Source organism: Glycine soja, chromosome 8 (assembly GCF_004193775.1).
Source record: "Glycine soja cultivar W05 chromosome 8, ASM419377v2, whole genome shotgun sequence".
NCBI lineage: Eukaryota > Viridiplantae > Streptophyta > Magnoliopsida > Fabales > Fabaceae > Glycine > Glycine soja.
In genome coordinates this window covers 7,296,535-7,315,035 of record NC_041009.1, presented here as the reverse complement: position 1 = coordinate 7,315,035, position 18,501 = coordinate 7,296,535, and the positions used below count along the sequence as shown (strand labels likewise).

Below are 18,501 nucleotides of genomic sequence, written 5' to 3'. Positions count from 1 at the left end.
TAGTAACATAACATTCTAGAGTTGAATAAAAGATTTTATTTTTTTAATGATGCGTTCAAGACAAAGATTCATATATGATACTAAACCGTTGTTTTTATCTTATTTTTTGTGTGTATCTAGAGCCATTGATATTCTCTCTATTTATTTTAAATAAAATTAAATATGAGCAACATTTATAAAAACTTGATAATGTTCATGTATCAACTTTACAACTCGCGTTCAAGTTTTATATACATAGCAGTCTATCCACATTTTTTTTAGTTAAGACGCTAAGTTTAATTTTTAGTTCTGCATGTTGTGTGCCACATTGCCAGTTGTATGCGTGTGAAGCACATGATGCATAATGTGTTTGGATGGAGCTCAAGGATTATTGCATGAAATTAACCAGAAACAGAGGTTATGTTGCTTGTTTGCCTCTATTACACATAGCCAAGTTGTTTTTTCTTTTCTTTATGGTGTTTTTTTTAATGAGGGACGGATCCAGACTAAAATATCAATCGGTCAATCACAAATTATAAAATTCATCTAGATGACTTTTTATCATCAGTTTTATACAAAATATTTGAAATTTGATTTTTTAATACGTTAAATCACATTAATAATCTATCAAAACATAAAATATCTTTTTTATATGTCACAAAAATAATTAATTATTAATTTTATATTAAACTTTTTAAAAAAATATTTTCAATATGATAGTCTTATCACTAAAATATTAAATAAATACATTTATCTCTTGTCAATATTGTAACTTGTGATTATAAATACTATTATTGGATTTAAACTTTGATACTATCTTAATTCATAGGGTGAGAGTTATATTCATTTATAAATCCAAGGTAAGATTTGAGTTTTTTACAACATTAATCGACCCAATGTTCAATATTGTGAACCAAAGCATGAAATGTCAAAATCATTTCATAAGAGAAAGAAAAAAAAACATTTCATCAGAAAGAAAAAGAAAAAGAAAAAAAAAACACGAGTTTACAAATTTCAAAGGATCAAGGATGAATGTCAAAATCCAACAGGGCACACAAGGCGGACATCAAGAAAGAAAAAAATATTTGTTTATTCAGACTCTAGAATGAAGTATGTTACGCATGTTAGGTGAATCTCGTACACATGTTAGTGACACATGTTGTGAAAAACAATATGTAAAATGTTAAAATCCATACTCAACCAATAAAACAAAAGAAATTAAACAAGTCTGTAAAGCATAATCCATGCTTGATAACCTAAGAAAATTAAAAACAAAACAGAAAGCATATTTTCAGTAATGAGATCTAGTTCCTTCCTTGCATGTAGTCAAAAAATTGAGGTTGAAGCATATTTGAATCATAAAAACAATTAAGTTCAAACCCTGGTAATTATGAATGTTGACGCATATTTGAATCATAAAAACCATTAAGCATATATGTTTTTTTATATAATGTTATAATATATCAATGTGAAACTTTTTTTCAATTGGATTGTGCAAAGAGAGGTCAACTATGAAAATAAAAGAAAATAGTAAAAATTGAAACTTATCTAAAACATGATAATTCATATGATCTTGATGCTATAACTTTATTTAAATAATTAAAAGTTATTATATAAATTTCAACAATTGAATTAAAATTAAAATTTAATTTTTTTTATTGCATGTATAACTTACATAAAAATTAAAAGTTATTATTCGAGTTATCATTGAATCTACTAAAATAAGTTTTTGAAAATAATTTTTCTTTGCTTAATTTTTTTTTGGGTTAAAATTCTTTGTTTTAAATAATTTTATACAAATTATTAAATATTTACGTCATTATTAATAAAAAAATTATAGAATAATACTAATTATTGATGTTATCGGTGCTTTAAAGAATCTTGACTATGAATGAATTATTATAACAAAAAAATTGCAAAACGGATAATATTTTAAAAATTATGCAGGACACAAAATATCTCACGATCGACCCTAACAACACAACGATAAGTCATTCATGTGGCGACAAGTGCTGGGTGAAGATACAGCAATGGCAGAAGGATCCAAAGAAACCAAAGTATTCAACAACATTTACAATACCAAATCACATTACATCAAAATTTCATAATTAAAAAAATAAATAAATAAACTAGTGTTTATTTCATAAGAGAGCATATTTCTTTGATTTTATTCTCTGACCTGTTGTGCGTTCAAATTTTTTTATAATGAATATTATTCTACTTTATATGAGTCTTTTCTTGAATGTGTCAATCCCAAAATCATTCCCTCTAATATTATTTATTATATTGCTAAATTAAAGTTTTTTAAAAAACTATTAATTTAGTTTATTTTTTTTTATATTTTCAATCCACGGTTTCCTCTTTATTTGTAGCTGATATTCATTTTGGATAAAAATATATTTCAGATCCTTTGAGATTTGATGAAAATTCGCTTTTAATCTTATATTTTAAAATAATAGTTTTGGATAAAATATATTTTAATTGATTGATTATCATTATAATTATTTTCATTGTTAAATATATAAATATAAACTATTATTATTTCCACTTTTAAATAAATAAACTATCAATATAAATTCTGTAAAGAAAACTATCAATATAAATCTAAAATTGACCTTTTTAATTGATTAGTTAAAAATATATAATTGATTGATTACCTCTAATATTGTTATTATTTTATTTGTAAAGATATACATCATCAATTATATAATAAGAGAACATGCATGTGCTCTATCGAAGGCTAGGCACTAAGTTTGTCCCTCTACCATCTCTCGACTCAATTACAAGTGTGAACGAAAAAAATGATAGAAAAATATGGAAATTTCAAGTTCAAATTTATTGTCTTTAGAGACTTTCCAGACAATCACATTTGAATGATTTTATCAAAATAGTCATCATGGATGAGAATATGTTTTTAAACCATTTTTTTTCAATTAATTTTATGAATTCAAAGTATTCATACCTGCTAATTTCCTTTTCATGCAGCTATGAAAGATTTAAGGTAAGATTTGGAGTAATTAGGTTAAGAAATTTAAATCACTCTTAATGAATGAAACTTGCTACGAGATTAAAAATCTAATGGTGACGTTGAATAATTATGAATACAAAACCACCAATCCAATGATTTCATTTTACATTGCATGGTTTGCTTACTTTCGGTCTATACTCTTCTTTTTTGTTATTAACACACTACTCGCATGAAACTAAAACTAAGACTTTCTAATCATAATAAATATGTTTGATGCCTACTCAAAGATGATAATATTATCTTATTTTGAAGTGTGTTTTGGGTGGTTGTGTTTTTGTTCGGGTTGCTACCAGAAGAAAAAGCAAAGCTTGCAAAGCAGCATGAACATTCCCTTAAAGTGCATTACAATTATTGTCCTCTGTTTGACACACAAAAATAATATTACAGAAGATTTAAGTTTTTTTTAATTAACAATTTATGTAAAATTACTCACTGGAAATCAACCCTTTGAACTCGGTGATTTGACTGGACGTCAAATAAAATATATCCTAGGTGTTTTTTTTTTGTGTTTACTAAAATAAGTATTTTAAATTTAAACTAAAATAATATTTTTGACTTAAATCATATTAAATCAATTTCTAGTTAAAGTGATTCATATCCAAAATATTACAGTTAAATTATAAAGCTTATACAAGTAACAAGAATAATACCAAATAATTTGCATGTAAATTATCCAAAATTTTAAATTAATATTTTTACATTTTTAATCTAATTACAAAACTAGCTTGAATAATAGAAAAAATTTTAAGTGTTCATGTAAAGAAAATAGCATACTTAATCCATTAATTTAATATCAAACACCAATTTTATGAAATGAAGGCAATAAAAATATATAGAAAACTTATATAAAAAGGGACACAAAATTAAAAAATTGTGAATTGAAATTATCGACCACCTTCATTACTTTTTTTTTCAGACTGGCAGAGACTTAACGGCCCCCAAAATATACTAAAACACCCACCCTCATTACTAGAAAAAATACCACCTCCATTGCTACTTAGTTGACATCGTATAAATATGTAACAAGTAAAAACATAATTAAAATCAATCGTGTGTGTAATCTAAAATACATGGTTTCTTTATTACTAGTAATTATTTAAAATTTTAAAAAAATTATTATCAATTTGCCACAACATGACAAATATTTTTTTTGTTAATAGTAATCTATTACTTTATTTTTATACACTTTATACGAATAGATAAATAAATTAAAAATGTACAATAATAAATAATCATATGTAAATTATCAAAACTTTCTTTTGAAGGAATAAATTATCATAATTTTAGTAATACAAAACTATAATTTTTAATTAAATATAAAAAATTATAGCTTAAAATTATAATAATATTAAAATTATATATTATGAAGTTTAAACTTAATACCTGTCCAAGATACAAGATTTTACGTTAGTATATTATATAAAACATATTTTTTACGTTAATAATTTGATCTTAAGATAGAGCACAAGCAAGGTAGATGAAGAGAAAAAATCTTTTACGTTTTAGAGTCAAAATCCTTTTTTTTTCATTCACTTTGTTTCAAGACCCTTTTTTAATTTTCAATTTGATTTTTTTTTCACATAAGAAATTATGATTTATTTTCCATTTATGTTTTGTTTTGTTTTTAAAAATTATTTGGCTTATACATGTGTTACTTCTTAGTTCTGTTATATAAAATTTAATTAAGTTATATAAATCAAAATTCGATGTAATTGCTTGAAGACAGGTGGAGAAAATCCTTCAAAACAAAAACAAACAAGCAAAATATGGAAAAAAATTGATTGTACAATGAAAGGAATTTATTTCGATTAGAATTGTTCATTTTAATAATTTCATTCACATGTGAGAGATTGAAAAATACTTAAGAGCAAATAATTTTTCGACAAATCAAAATACTAGTTAGTGTAGATGTGGAGAAGTTATCTTAAGATAATTGTCAATATTAATGACCAATTTCGAGGGATTGATATACAATTACTTAATTTTTCAAAACATCAACACACCTATCATCGAAATTGATAAAAGTTCAACAGATTATCATATATGTATTCTATTTTGATCTTTTATGAATTTATGTTTGTTTATTTTATTGTGCATTTTTACTTTTCCAATCTCAATTTCTCCTCAAAATTTTACTTTTCCAATCCTTATTTCTTATTATTGTCGAAATCACTTACAAACTAATTATTGAATCGAAAATACTTTTATCAAAAGTTATTCTATTATATTGTGGATTATAATCTTATTATAACTAAAATAAATATGTTTATTGAAATTATTATCATAATTTGCATTAAATATTAAACAATTTTCTATTAAATTGAAAACTATGAACTTGTTTGTTTAACCAAAAAGAACTCATAATCGAAAATAAATTTTATGTCTCATTTTTAAATATTTATTTGTTAATAGAATTATTAAGTAATTTTTTTTATTATCTTAAAAATATTTTTGTTTCGAGAAATATATATAATTTTCACGATTAATAACATATTTTTTTTGTTTTTTTATCTTTTTCTTCATCATCGTCTATTGATATATTTGTTATCTTTTTCTTTAATTTTTTTAGCATAAATCATGTATTTAAAGGAATTTTAGGATATTAAATTATAAGGGACTGCCAAAATGGAACCTATAATTCATACTAATCACATTTCAATACATTTAATTATTCCTATATTTGTAGCGGTGCTCAATTTGAAATACCATATAATCATGAGATTGAAGAAAGTGTGTGGTAAGATTAATTGCGGTTGGTGTTACAAAATTGTAAATAATTTGGAAGAGGATAATGTTTAAATTTAAATAATGTAGATAATCATCAATTGTGACACTATTATAAATATCCATATGTTATTGCGCGCTAATTGTCCACACGGTTTCATTAAAAAAGGTAATAATTTGTTTTTTACGTTTTATATTTTAATTTATAAATCATACAAGAGGTTAATTAATATCATTATATTTACGTTTCTTAACATGCTAATTGTCCGCTCGAAAAGATAAGATGGCTAATTTATAAGAGCCTAAAAATATTAAATGAACAAAATTTATTAGAAATCAAAAATAAAATTATTAATTTATTAAGGACTAAAAAAATTAAAATTAAAATTAAAATTATTATTTTATTAGGTATTCATCCCAAAGAAAAAATTATTAGGAACAAATAAAAAATTGGATGTTTATTAAGGATTAAAAATATATTTTAATCATTTTTTATTAGTTTAATCTTATTTTTGTTATATATTTTAATTTGTCTATATAAAATTTATAAATTTAATAGTTGTATTATAAAATAAACACATTTAACTATCTTTTATAGTTTTTTATTTTTGAATAAGTTTCTTATTGCAAAAATTTGAATTGATTTTAGATTTTTTAAATAATATATATAATAAATTAATATCATTGTTAACATACCTTGTACAAAAACAAATCATTTTTTAAGGCAATATCTAATATTATATTATATTAAATAATGTTTTGCCACATGCAAAATTAAGGATTCAATTATTTTGATTTTTTAAAATTTATCATCAAAACTTTAATTTGATATGGTTTAGGTGCTACCATCTTATATGATGATAAGAATTTAACACTACACTTTAACCCAAAACGACTTAGGATTATGGATCTTCTTCTCACTTATATGGTGTTCAACTTTTTTACTTCTACTCGATATAAGACTTCACCTCATACTTGTACTTTAACAATCTCTCCCTCAAGTGCCAGTCTCTTCCACATAGTAGCTTTCCTCTCGAGTGAAAGTCATTATCATCCACGAGTATTTCATGGTAGCCATTAGAGTCCACATGCTCTCCACCCACAGGACACGCCGCCTGGACCCACCATCAAGAAGACTTTCGATACAAGAGATTCATAGGCTAAGGATCCATCACCACCATCTTACTCGTATGAGCCGATCACTAAGTCAAACCATCGCTCTGGTATCAATTGTTAAGGAATTAAGGAGAGTAAATATTGGAGAGATTTACACTAACGAGTCATAAACAACCACATGAGGGAACTTGACATCACACTTTAATCCAAAATCTGAAGACTCTGATTTATGGTCTTCTTCTCACTTATATGATGCTCAACTTTTTCCATTATGCTCGATGTAAGACTTCACTTCACATTTGTACTCCAATAAGTGTGTGAGGGATTGCTCGCATGTAATTTAGGTATGACATATTTTGAATGGTGCTTCCCTTCCCCTAGACTTTTTTAATATGGAATTTAATAGCTAGCTAGCCTTCAATCTCTCTTAAACCTCCTCTGATCAACTATCCAAGGCTAATGTGTTGTTTGTTGTGGCTTTGCCAGGGTTATGGCGGGCTAGGAATGATCTAGTTTTTCGTGGGAAGACTCATATGCCATCTCATATAGCTTTTGATATCTCTAAGGAGATTGGTAGTATTCTGCAACGTCAAAAGGACAAGTAGCGTTTAGGTGCTTCTAATAGGAACCATAGCTCTAGTGGTTCTATTTCCTGGGTCTGCGCTCCTTCAAATGAGTTCAAGGTGAATTGTGATGAGGCTATGTTGCGCGCGTGTGTGGGGGCGGGGGTGTTGAGGGATCATTTTGGTGTGGTTTTGTTCTCGTTTGTAATGTTTTTTGGATCTTGTTCTATTTTAGCAGCTGAGCTCAAGGCTATTAATATTGGTTTAAAGTTGGCATTTGAGAAATGATTTAGTGATTTGATAGTTGAATAAGACTCTCCGACTGCCATCAAACTTCCTATTGGGATTTATAATCCTTCTCATTCTTCTTATCAGATTGTCTACAGTATTAATCAATTGGCTGATCAAATAAGTTTGGTTTGACATCATGTTTACTGGGAAGCCAATCAAGTGGTGGATTCTTTAGCAAAATTTTAGCTAATGTAATTTAGATTTATTTTCTGGATGAGTTTTAATTTCATCTCTTATTGGAACCTTATGACCTCCTTTAAAAAAAAAAAAATCTTCTAATAGGTTTGTAAGCTTGTACACTTAATCTTTGTTAAATTTGATTAAAAAGAAAAAAAAGAAGCTTGAACCAATAAAAATATAATATTCTAGGTTCAGATCCTTTAGTAATAAAAGCTAAGAGATTAATAACTAATATTTACAATAAAAAAATGTCCCTATAAAAATGTCAATATTTGAGATTTGAGATAAGGTGATGTTTTAGGATTTGTAAGCTTGGGCACTCGTAACGAAGTGAAATACGTCGTGTGTACGAATGGGACTATACACGTGTTAAAAGCCTATTCGACAAAACACGTGCTTCTTTCAACACACAACTACCACATGGCATTTCCGTAATTCCGGGGCCAGAGCGAGGTCAATTTCAGGAAGTCAACTCTTTGAAAAATCGAAAATTTCCCTTTTGGAATTTCTTCTTCCTCTCCTCCTACCATTTTCCTTTCACTTTCCATCACTTTCTCTCGTTTCCCCTTCGCAATTTCCCCTCTCGAAAGAGACACGCATCGAAGAAAATCACATCACGGCAATGGAGGAAAAGCACGCAGCAGCCATCGAATCCGCACACGCCGAATCTAACGGCGTCTCTCACGGCGCCGACCACGGCTGGCAGAAGGTGACCTACGCTAAGAAACAGAAGAAGAAGACTGTTAACGCCGCTAACGGCGGCCCCGATTCCCGCGCCAATTCCAGCAAGCTCGTTCCGAACGGCACGCTGTCCGGCAACGACGGCGTGTTCCGGTCGCTCGAACTGCAATCGGAGGACCGGCGCCGAAAAATTGTGGAGGCGAAGAAGCTGGCTGATGCCGCGTACGACGACGAAGACGCGCCGCTCAGATCGAAGCAGCGGCATCGCGACGACGACGACGAATACGACTACGATGACGAGAATGTGGACCGTTCCGCGGAGAACGGGAAGGCCGAGGAGGCGAAGAAGGTGAAGCCGAAGAAACCGAAGAAGCCTAAGGTGACGGTCGCGGAGGCCGCGGCGAAGATCGACGCCGCTGATCTGGGCGCTTTCCTCATCGAGATATCAGTAGGGCATTGTGAATTGAATCGTGCATGTTTAGGTTTTGTATTTTTTGCTTTGATCTAGTTGGAACAGGAAGATGATGTGATGCGATTCGTTTGATTTGTTGTTTGTTTTCACCACAGGGATCGTTCGAGAAACAGCAGGATATATTGATGATGCGATTCGCTGATTATTTTGGACGTGCCTTTTCTGCTGTGACCGCATCTCAGTTTCCCTGGGTGAAATTGTTCAGGGAGTCAAGCGTGGCTAAGATCACCGATGTGAGTCTCGGATATCTTGTATTTTTTTTTGTTCTTCATTGTAGATATTAGAAAAAGATTTTCAATTTGATCCTCTCAAGATGTTTATGTCACCAAATTAGTTCTTCAATTCAAAGATGGGTTGTCAGTTGTCACCACACTAGATCTCTATGAAGTTCAGTCACATTTTTCTCTAATTAATAGCTTATGAAGAAATTATTTCAAAAGGTTCATAGCAGCAAATCATTTACTTATTTGCATTCAAATTATTCAAGTCTGTTAAGTACATTTGCGGTTTAGAAAGATATTATACAAAGTTAGTGTCTTTGGTGAAGTGAAATTTAATTGAGATGCATATTGATGCTTTACTAAATCGACATTGGTTTATGTGATGATACCATTTACTGTATTTACTATTTTAAAACTGGTAATTTAATACGGTTAGTTAAAGAAGACTTTTCCTAAACCTGTTGTCTTTTTCTACCACGATAAATAGTACTGTCTTGTTATTGATGCTTTATGACCTTGAGAATCATAGTTATTAAACGTGTCCTTTCATCAGCTTCAGAATCATAGTACTGTGTCTTGTTCTTGTTGTTTTATGGGTAAATTGATTTTTGAAGAATATTTTATTCATATTCTATCTTTGGTGTTTATTAGAATCTTGTTCTAGTTTCTGATCTTCGCCTGTGATGTTTGTTAATGAATTTCCTTTTTGCCAGACGCCACTTTCTCACATATCTGATGCTGTATATAAAACATCAATTGACTGGATTAACCACCGTTCTCCTGAGGCACTTAGTACCTTTCTGATTTGGTCTTTAGATAGCATTCTTGCTGACTTGGGTAGCCAGCAAAATGTGGCCAAGGGTTCCAAAAAGGCTGTGCAACAAGTGTCCTCAAAATCTCAGGTACTTATACTATATACTCTTCTCTGTCAAGAACTAGTGTTTTTTTCCCCCTTTTGGTTATTGGATAACAGAAATAACTTGTACTAGAGGATAAGATTTGTTAAGGAGAAGAAGGATAACGAAACACTCTTGAAAACTAATAGGAAGGCCACTCGCCAAATTGAACCAAAGCTAAGCTAAAAAGAAAATACCAATTCAGAATAGCTGTCTGTTCACTCTGCAACCATCAAGGGGACTCTCTGGAAGAACCCATGTGCTGAACAGCTAAAGAGAGGTCAATTAAACAATATGGTCCCAAAGCATGATTGATTAGCAAAGGACATCTTCCTTTATAAATCCAGAAATTATCTTTTAACCAAATGCAATAGGGATGCATGATTAGTGCATGACTGCATTGCATGACTTTGAAATTCTATATTATATGCCTTAGTGCACTTTGATATATTAATTAATATGTTTGTGATAAGTTGTTAGTTTTGATATGATTAACTCTGCTCTCAAGTTTTCAAATGACTGGGATTGGCATAAATTAAGAACATGGAGGAGGCAGTGTTGCTAAATTTTATTTTTAGTTCTATTTTTTATTTTTCCATTTTGATCTTCTTTGATCTGTACACTCAATATGAATGAATAGTCAATGTCAAGATAGATAACACAAGTAGGTGCTCTTGAGATAAGCAGTAAATTCACAGGTGCCCTTAAATTTGACTTGAAATTTCCTTTTGTAATTTTGGTTTCTAAATCACATTCAACCTTTGCATAACTATTTGTAGGTATCCAAATGCAGATATACTTGTCTTTTTTGCTCTTTTCAGCTGTAGACTGACATTTAGTTCACATGAACTGCAGGTTGCAATGTTCGTTGTTTTAGCAATGGTATTGCGTCGGAAGCCTGATGCTCTTATATCTGTATTGCCCACATTGAGGGAGAGTACAAAGTATCAAGGGCAAGATAAGCTTCCAGTGATTGTATGGATGATAGCTCAGGTGAGGGGTAAAAGCCAAAATAACTAAGAGATCTTATAAGAAATCCCAAAAAAATAAGTTGTTTGACTTTTTCTGTGTAGCATTTCATTTTCCCTTCATTTTATTAATGCTTAATATTTTCTGAGTAGGCTGCTGTAGGAGATCTCTCAGTAGGTTTGTATGCTTGGGCACGGAATCTCCTACCCATAGTGATTGGCAAAGGTGGTAACCCCCAATCCAGGGATTTGGTTTTGCAGCTAGTGGAAAAGTATGTAAATATAGCTACTTTCTTTTTTAATATCCCTATCTCATTATTGTCGCTATTGTGATCACCATTGTGTTTTCCGTGATTTGCTGGCAGAATTTTGTCTACCCCCAAAGCACGACCTGTTTTAGTAAACAGTGCTGTGAGAAAAGGAGAACGATTAATTCCTCCTTCTGCGTTTGAAATTTTGGTCCGGGTTACTTTCCCTCCATCTTCAACTAGAGTAAAGGTAGACGTTCAGCTGGCTTTGTATGTTTGTATTTTAGTCTATCATAGCCGATCTTCAAAATTTATGTCAATATGTTGCTTTTATATAGGCTACTGAAAGATTTGAGGCCATATATCCCACTCTGAAAGAGGTGGCTCTTGGAGGTTCTGCTGGAAGTAAATCAATGAAACAAGTTGCACTGCAGATATTCAGTTTTGCTATCAAAGCAGCTGGAGAAAGTATGGAAACCTGATTTTATTATTACATTTGTGCTTCTTTTCTTATTTGATGAAAATCATGAAATAAATGTTTGAGGGTATTCTGAAACATACTGCATTTTCAGATAATCCTGAGTTATCAAAAGAAGCAGCTGGTATTTTTATTTGGTGTTTGAGTCAAAACACTGAATGCTACAAGCAATGGGTGAGTATTTTTGTCTAGAAGCTTACCTTTTCGAGTTTATGCAAGTGATTGATTTTTCTTTTGGATAGAGCTAGAAAATTTGTTATATGAAACAATTTCTTTGCATTTTTTTTAATATATGTGACAATGTGATAGATAATGGTTCTGAGTATTTGAGAAAGAATCAAGGAAAAGATAGGGTTTTGTTGATAATATGAGATCTCCCATAGCCCTGGTTAAGTGATCAACCCGGCTAGGAGGAGAAAAGAATAAATACAAATTGTTCCTCTCAGGATTTCATGAGCCAATCAGTCCGAGATTTCTCCCCCAAACCAATCTCTAACTAAATCCAACAAAACCCCTAATCATCTCTGCCTCTATGTTGCTGCCTATCTCTGCCAAATTCTGATAGAATTCTTACCAACGCAAACTCTTAACTCCCTCAACTAACAAAAACCAGCCCATTGGGCTTATTACCTAACCCAATCATAAAACTAGATTTTACTTATTTGGTCTTATTCCTCATTTTATATGGACAGGAAAATGTTTATCAGGACAACATTGAAGCAAGTGCTTCAGTTCTGAAGAAGCTTTCTGATGATTGGAAGGAGCTATCAACAAAATTGTCTCCTCATGATCATCTGAGGGATACCATAAAGAACTTCAAGCAAAAGGTAGTTTTACAGGCAAAAGAGCTAGACTTTGAGTTTATTGCATCTGGGATTGCTCTCCAATCTCCCCCTGGTTGAATTGTGTTTTATTGTACTGAAGTCACAGAATGTTTGAAGCAAATAATGGATTAACTTTTTTTTGGCTGCAGAATGAGAAAGTATTGGACTCTGAGACTGATGCTGCTCGTCATGCACACTTCAAGGATGCCGATAAATATTGTAAGATAATCTTAGGAAGAGTTTCGCGAAGTCATGGGTGCACGACTTGTTTAACCTTTACAGTTCTTGCTTTGGCTGTGGGTGCTGCTGTTTCCTTGTCCCCCAATTTGGAATCTTTGGATTTTAAGAAGCTCTCGGAACTTTTCATCGTTCGGCACTGAGTAGTCTGGAGAATATTCCGCATTACCGGCAGTTGGTTGGTTCAAAACGGCGATTTTCTTTTCAGCCCATCTCATTCACAAATCACAATGGGTACAGTAAACCAATAGCCTCATAATAAAGTGCTTAATGCGGAGATTGTACACTTAGTTCAAATCCTGTTCGGATGACAGAGAATAGAGGTCAACAATGCTTTGAGGTTTACTTTAGTTTGACCTTTTTATAATTTATTTGTTGTTCTTGTTTCTGTTGAGTTTTAATTTTATTTTAGTTTCTATGTCTTTACATTAACTTATGCTGGCAAAATGCCAATGAGGTAACTACAGCTGTATCCTGAAGTTAGTTTTAATCAAAGGAATTTTGGTGGTACATGGCGAATTTTTTCTCTACCTTTTGCTCTGTTATCATGGGTGGATGGTTGTGCCCTTTTCTGTTGCCTTTTCCCTGGTCTCGATGCTTTGTTTTTCCTTTGATTAAACATTATTGAGCTTATCAGATGATCGATTTAATTCACGAAAATGTATTTTTTTTTGGGTGTGTGAGAAAGGGAGAAATAGGATAATTGATTTCAGTAAAATATATATTTCGATTTGATAAGCGCTTAACATTTTAAGGCTCTCGACACTAGCATATTGATGCCAGATAGAATCCTTTTCTTCTTCAGAGACATGTCAAACCACATATTTTGATCAAATTTTCTGAAACTTGCATTGCAGGATCGACATCATAACTTGTAGATCAATTACTGCCTTGATTCAATGAATTTTTTTGTCAAATGTAATACATTAATGTCCATTAATTTTAACCTCCACCTCTCGCATTAATTTGTATAACTTGACATACGTCAAGATCAGTCTTATTATATTAGGTTAGTGAAAAAAGTTGTTGAATTCTTTTACGGAATCCCATATTGTTCCACATAGAAAGTGTAAATTTGAAGGGATACCTTTAATTTTGCAACTGAATCCCATTCAATATATTCATTTTGTAATCAAAAGCAGAAAAATAGGTATAACTCTACATTCACAACAATGTAGTTTTGGGGAACTGCACATATGTAGAACATCTGATTTGTTGTGTTTTGGTCTTGATCTCATAGATTATCATAATCTTCAGGTTCGGCATATGGGTACTTTGCGTATGAACTTCTAATTTTTGAAGGATCTTCAGGTACAGACCAAGGGTACTGCAAGGAAGTGTCCCGAGGGAATTTCCTGAAGTTTAAAAATGGTGCCCAAAGAAGAACCCTGCAAGAATTCACTGCTAATTCTTAAAAACAAATAATTTCAAAAGTCATGGAACCAACTTAATTTGTAGATTTGTTATCACTGCGCACAATTATACTAGTTGCTTCATCCTTATATAATAACATGAAAAATGTTCCTAATTGACACCTGAGCTCATGCAAAATTTTAAATATGAGAGTAGTTTTTTACAAAGTTAGAGAACAGTACATATATTTTGCTTTTAGAGGAAGAGGTGCTCACCCTGGGAAGAAAATGAAGACACACATGAATTGTAAATACATCTCCAGCAAGTTTCTTCTGTACCATCTTTTCCAAAGCCAGTAAAAGATTATTGGCTACAATTCACTCACTATGTTATGCTCACTCACATTTCACAACTCAGTTTTAGATACTGCTACATAAGGACAAACTTCAAAAGTTGTGAAAGAAAAGAACTTACTGGCACGACAAGGAAATATCCAAAGAGAACAACCCCCCATTGGGTCAAAACCCAGATGAGTTCTGGCCGGTTATTCTCTCCAGTCACTGCTACACTCAACTTTTGTATGTAAAAAAAAAACAAAAACAATGAAGAATAATGCTAACTAGTGCTCAAAGATACCTGTTTAAGGAAACTTTATAAAGTTGTTTTTTTAAAGGGAATGTGTAATAACTCAAACACCTTAATCAACCAACTGAAAAAGTGTAATTTTTTTGCTAACCATGTTATTGCTGACCCTGGACCACTTGAAAAGGAACATAAGTCTCTATCACTTATGTCAATCGTTGTTGGTAGAAAAGTATAATTTAACGCTACCAATACACTCTTTCATAATTTTCAATAAAAAAATATCTATTTATTGATTACTATTTAACCGGGACCTTTAGGAGTTTAGGTTACTCGTTTGCTGGAAGAGTAACAAAAACTGAATTTCTATGTACACAAGAATCTCACCAAGGCCAAGAGTGCTCCTACTTGCAGTGCCAAACTTGTATACTTTAGGCTGGTATCATCATAATTTGGTTTGTGGCTTCTGCATGTTATCTGCAATTGAATTCATGAGTTCATGTTAGACAAGTTTTTCAATGAAATGAGGATAACTAGAACTAGTAGAGAATTAGTTGGCAGAAGAAAAAGCAAAGTACAAGTAGTGATTGGCAAGGACTAGTGTTGTTGTGGTATGATTTCTGCTTTGAAGAAAAGAAGAGAGAAGTTGTTCCACGTGATGAAGAGGGAAGAGGAGGCAGAGCTTTGGGAACATGGAGGTTGAATGTGAAGCTCATTTTTGTTTAGAGCTCTCACAGTTTGGCTCCTTCCTTATCCTTTTTTCTCACTTCAGTTCCATGGCAATGAGTGAATGGCCTTCTGAGGGCAAAAAAATGACAAAATTAAATGTTGATTGAGATGACACGTGGACATTAGACTCATCCACCTCCATTTTTTTTCTTGTCCATTCAAGTTTTGATCAGGGTAACACAAATTCTCCAAACTTTTTATAGTTTGTGGTCAACATAAACGTGTTGACCGATGAGTTTTGCAAAAAAAAAAAACAAAAAAAAACTACTTAATTGTTGAACGAAAATATAACATGAAATTTTACTTCTAATATTTTTTACACATTAATTTGTTTATTTTTTTTATATTTGTGCATTAAATAAATTATAATTCTTTTTGTTTGGTGAATAGTTATAATTCTTGTGGTACATTGTGACTACGATTTTAATGGGAGAAGGCTGGTAAGAATTCAATCACTGGGTTTTAAAAGATAGAAGTAGAATGGGTGAGAATCAGAGGTTCCAACCGGGAGAAAATTAATATGGCTTTAATTTCTCCTTTAAACAATCGAGAACATTTTATAGTTCAATACCCGTCCACATGATACTTTTTTCTTTTTCATGAAATCTTATAGCATTAATATTAATTTCATCAACAAAGTTTTCCAAACGCGACGCCCTTCCCATTTTGGGCATTTTCAAAGTTGAAGCATTGCCTTATAAATGGAGGACGTCACACCTTTCCTCAACCATTTTAAATTTGAGGTAATGTTTACAGTTCTTGAAAGAGTCAAATTATACCAATGAATTATTAATTAGTATATTGACTCATACGACGTGTAAGTAAAATAACTTTTATATTTTATCGAGAGTATCTTTAGCGATAGCTGTTAGGTTGCTTCTTCCTAAATTTAAGAACTGTTCATAACTTAGTTCGCTATTATTGGACCTATTTCAAATTCTTAAAGAGTTGCATTGTTGTGGTAAAATTTGTTAAAAGTTTTTAAAATTGATATGGTATGATAGGATCTACCAAAAAAGATTAAAATTATAGTAGTTTCAATTCTTTGTAGGTTACTGTGCTACTATGCTTTCACGTGATTTTATTTAATCATTTTCATATGAAACTGTCGCACTTCATTGCTTTTATGTGAATTCCGTGCACTTAAATTTTGTTGTTAACATCGTTATTTTTCAATTGTCTCATTATTTAAATATAACTATAAGATTATGATGGTTAAAAAACAAAACCACAAATTGCAAATTTTACGGTTAACACATAGGTATGCATAATGCATGATGATAGTTTTGATTAGCTTATGGTGGATTTGGCCTCCACGAAATTTGGTGAAGTTAAACGTAGATTACGTGTGGGTACAAATGGGGATCCAGAATTATTTGTTAGCTAACTTGATGATCTCATATTAGCACGAAACTTGTGGTAGAGCCATGTATTTTCAGACTCAGTCTGATTCTTTGTCAGCTCCTGCAAAATGAATGTGAACTTAAAGTTAAAAGTATGTGAAAAAACTTAAATCAATATTTAATTATATACAGTTCTATGTGAATTAAAATTTTAAAGTAAAAAGACCATTCTCCTGTTCTGTGTATAAAGGAATGAATGAAGAGTGATATTTACAACTTCCCCCCTGCATATTTACATTTCATCAAAATTAAATTCTTTAGGATTATCCTAATAGTTCGATAAATAAATATATTTTTTTTTACAAAATTGCTATAAAGACTCATCTGCGACCAAGAAAAGGTACATATAAAGTTTGCATTATTTCATAGAAAACTAAATTATCTACTATATTTTACTTATTTTAAAGGAATGCTAAAAATTAAAATCTTTAGTTTTTTATTTTTTATTTACACTGCTCGTTAAGTACTTTTAATTATAACTTTCTAATCACCCATTAGACAAGTTGTTTCTCAAATAAAATCCTAATCAACATTTCTATTCTTTTATTTGCACTAAATTAAAACATTTTAAAAACTCCATACTTAAAATACAACATTGTTAATATTAATCTTAACAATTAATAATAAACATCTTAAAATGTTAATTTTTTTATTACATTTAAAATATAAAAATGCAATAAATATTCTATTGTTTTGATAAAAATTTACCACTCTTAAATACTCAAAACTAATATTAACAGTTAATAATAATATTTTGTTAAAAATAATTAGTCTAGAGTGAAACAATACAACTTAAATTTAAAGATTACATTTCTATGTTTTAGTGTGTATTACTCGGACTCGCCAACTAGGTAGGCTACTCGATACATAGGGAGTCTTGCAGATTTAAATGAGGAAGGAGAAATTTTTTATTTTTATAACAAAAATATAAAAAATACTCATAAATTCATAAATGATTTACTATATGAAGAAAAATAAGATGTAATTATATCTTTCTCTAATTATGTTATATAATGAGGAAAATTAGAATGATAGATCTAATTTTACCTCAATAAAAAAAATCATCAAGTATTGGATAATTCAATTTTATTTTAATTTATTATTGATCCTACTTATATTAAATCGTTATCTCAATAATTCAAATACATTATAGCTAATTAATCCTAAATAAAAAAAAAATTAATTTTAAAAAAACATAAATTTATCTATATAAAAAAAACACAGATGGTGCCAAATTATAACACCAGTTACAGTTGGATAATCTAAATCATTTGGAGCTTCCATTCCTTAATAGCCACTTCAGTTGTGATTGGAGAGTGAGGCCAACCACAAAATTACTTCTCCCCTTTTCATCAACCAATATTCACTTTCATGATACACACATTCAATGTCCTTGATTGCAAATAGTTAACAATAACTAATTACCAATTATTACATTAATAAGACACCGACCCTTACCATATCATAAAAATATATATTAAAATAATGATAACTAATAAAAAGGGAAGTTATTAAAAAGGAAAAAAAT

General features: G+C 30.6%; 2 protein-coding genes across 2 annotated transcripts; one reads left to right on the top strand and one right to left on the bottom strand.

The window, feature by feature from the left end:
• The first annotated feature begins 8,377 nt into the window (after nt 1-8,377).
• Nucleotides 8,378-13,425, top strand: LOC114421561. The gene is made up of 10 exons (XM_028387538.1): nt 8,378-9,010; nt 9,130-9,267; nt 9,969-10,157; nt 11,007-11,144; nt 11,273-11,391; nt 11,485-11,617; nt 11,706-11,835; nt 11,940-12,019; nt 12,538-12,672; nt 12,819-13,425. Exons 1-10 carry the CDS (start codon nt 8,504-8,506, stop codon nt 13,047-13,049), a joined length of 1,800 nt encoding a protein of 599 aa, XP_028243339.1. The 5' UTR covers nt 8,378-8,503; the 3' UTR covers nt 13,050-13,425.
• A 491-nt stretch (nt 13,426-13,916) lies between these two features.
• On the bottom strand, nt 13,917-15,645 carry LOC114421562. The gene is made up of 3 exons (XM_028387539.1): nt 15,420-15,645; nt 15,229-15,318; nt 13,917-14,294 (listed from the first exon to the last, which is right to left on the bottom strand). The coding sequence occupies exons 1-3, from the start codon at nt 15,555-15,557 to the stop codon at nt 14,214-14,216; spliced, it is 309 nt and encodes a 102-aa protein (XP_028243340.1). The 5' UTR covers nt 15,558-15,645; the 3' UTR covers nt 13,917-14,213.
• Between the last annotated feature and the right edge of the window lie 2,856 nt (nt 15,646-18,501).

Bases quoted from the DNA above. Each gene is read 5' to 3' on its own strand.
- LOC114421561 (XM_028387538.1), top strand. From the start codon at position 8,504: ATGGAGGAAAAGCACGCAGCAGCCATCGAATCCGCACACGCCGAATCT. The intron at 12,020-12,537 runs GTGAGTATTTTT...TTATATGGACAG, and splicing joins CTGAATGCTACAAGCAATGG to GAAAATGTTTATCAGGACAA. The intron at 12,673-12,818 runs GTAGTTTTACAG...TTTTGGCTGCAG, and splicing joins TAAAGAACTTCAAGCAAAAG to AATGAGAAAGTATTGGACTC.
- LOC114421562 (XM_028387539.1), bottom strand. From the start codon at position 15,557: ATGAGCTTCACATTCAACCTCCATGTTCCCAAAGCTCTGCCTCCTCTT. The intron at 15,319-15,419 runs GTACTTTGCTTT...ATTCAATTGCAG, and splicing joins GTCCTTGCCAATCACTACTT to ATAACATGCAGAAGCCACAA. The intron at 14,295-15,228 runs GTGAGATTCTTG...GAATTCTTGCAG, and splicing joins TAGGAGCACTCTTGGCCTTG to GGTTCTTCTTTGGGCACCAT.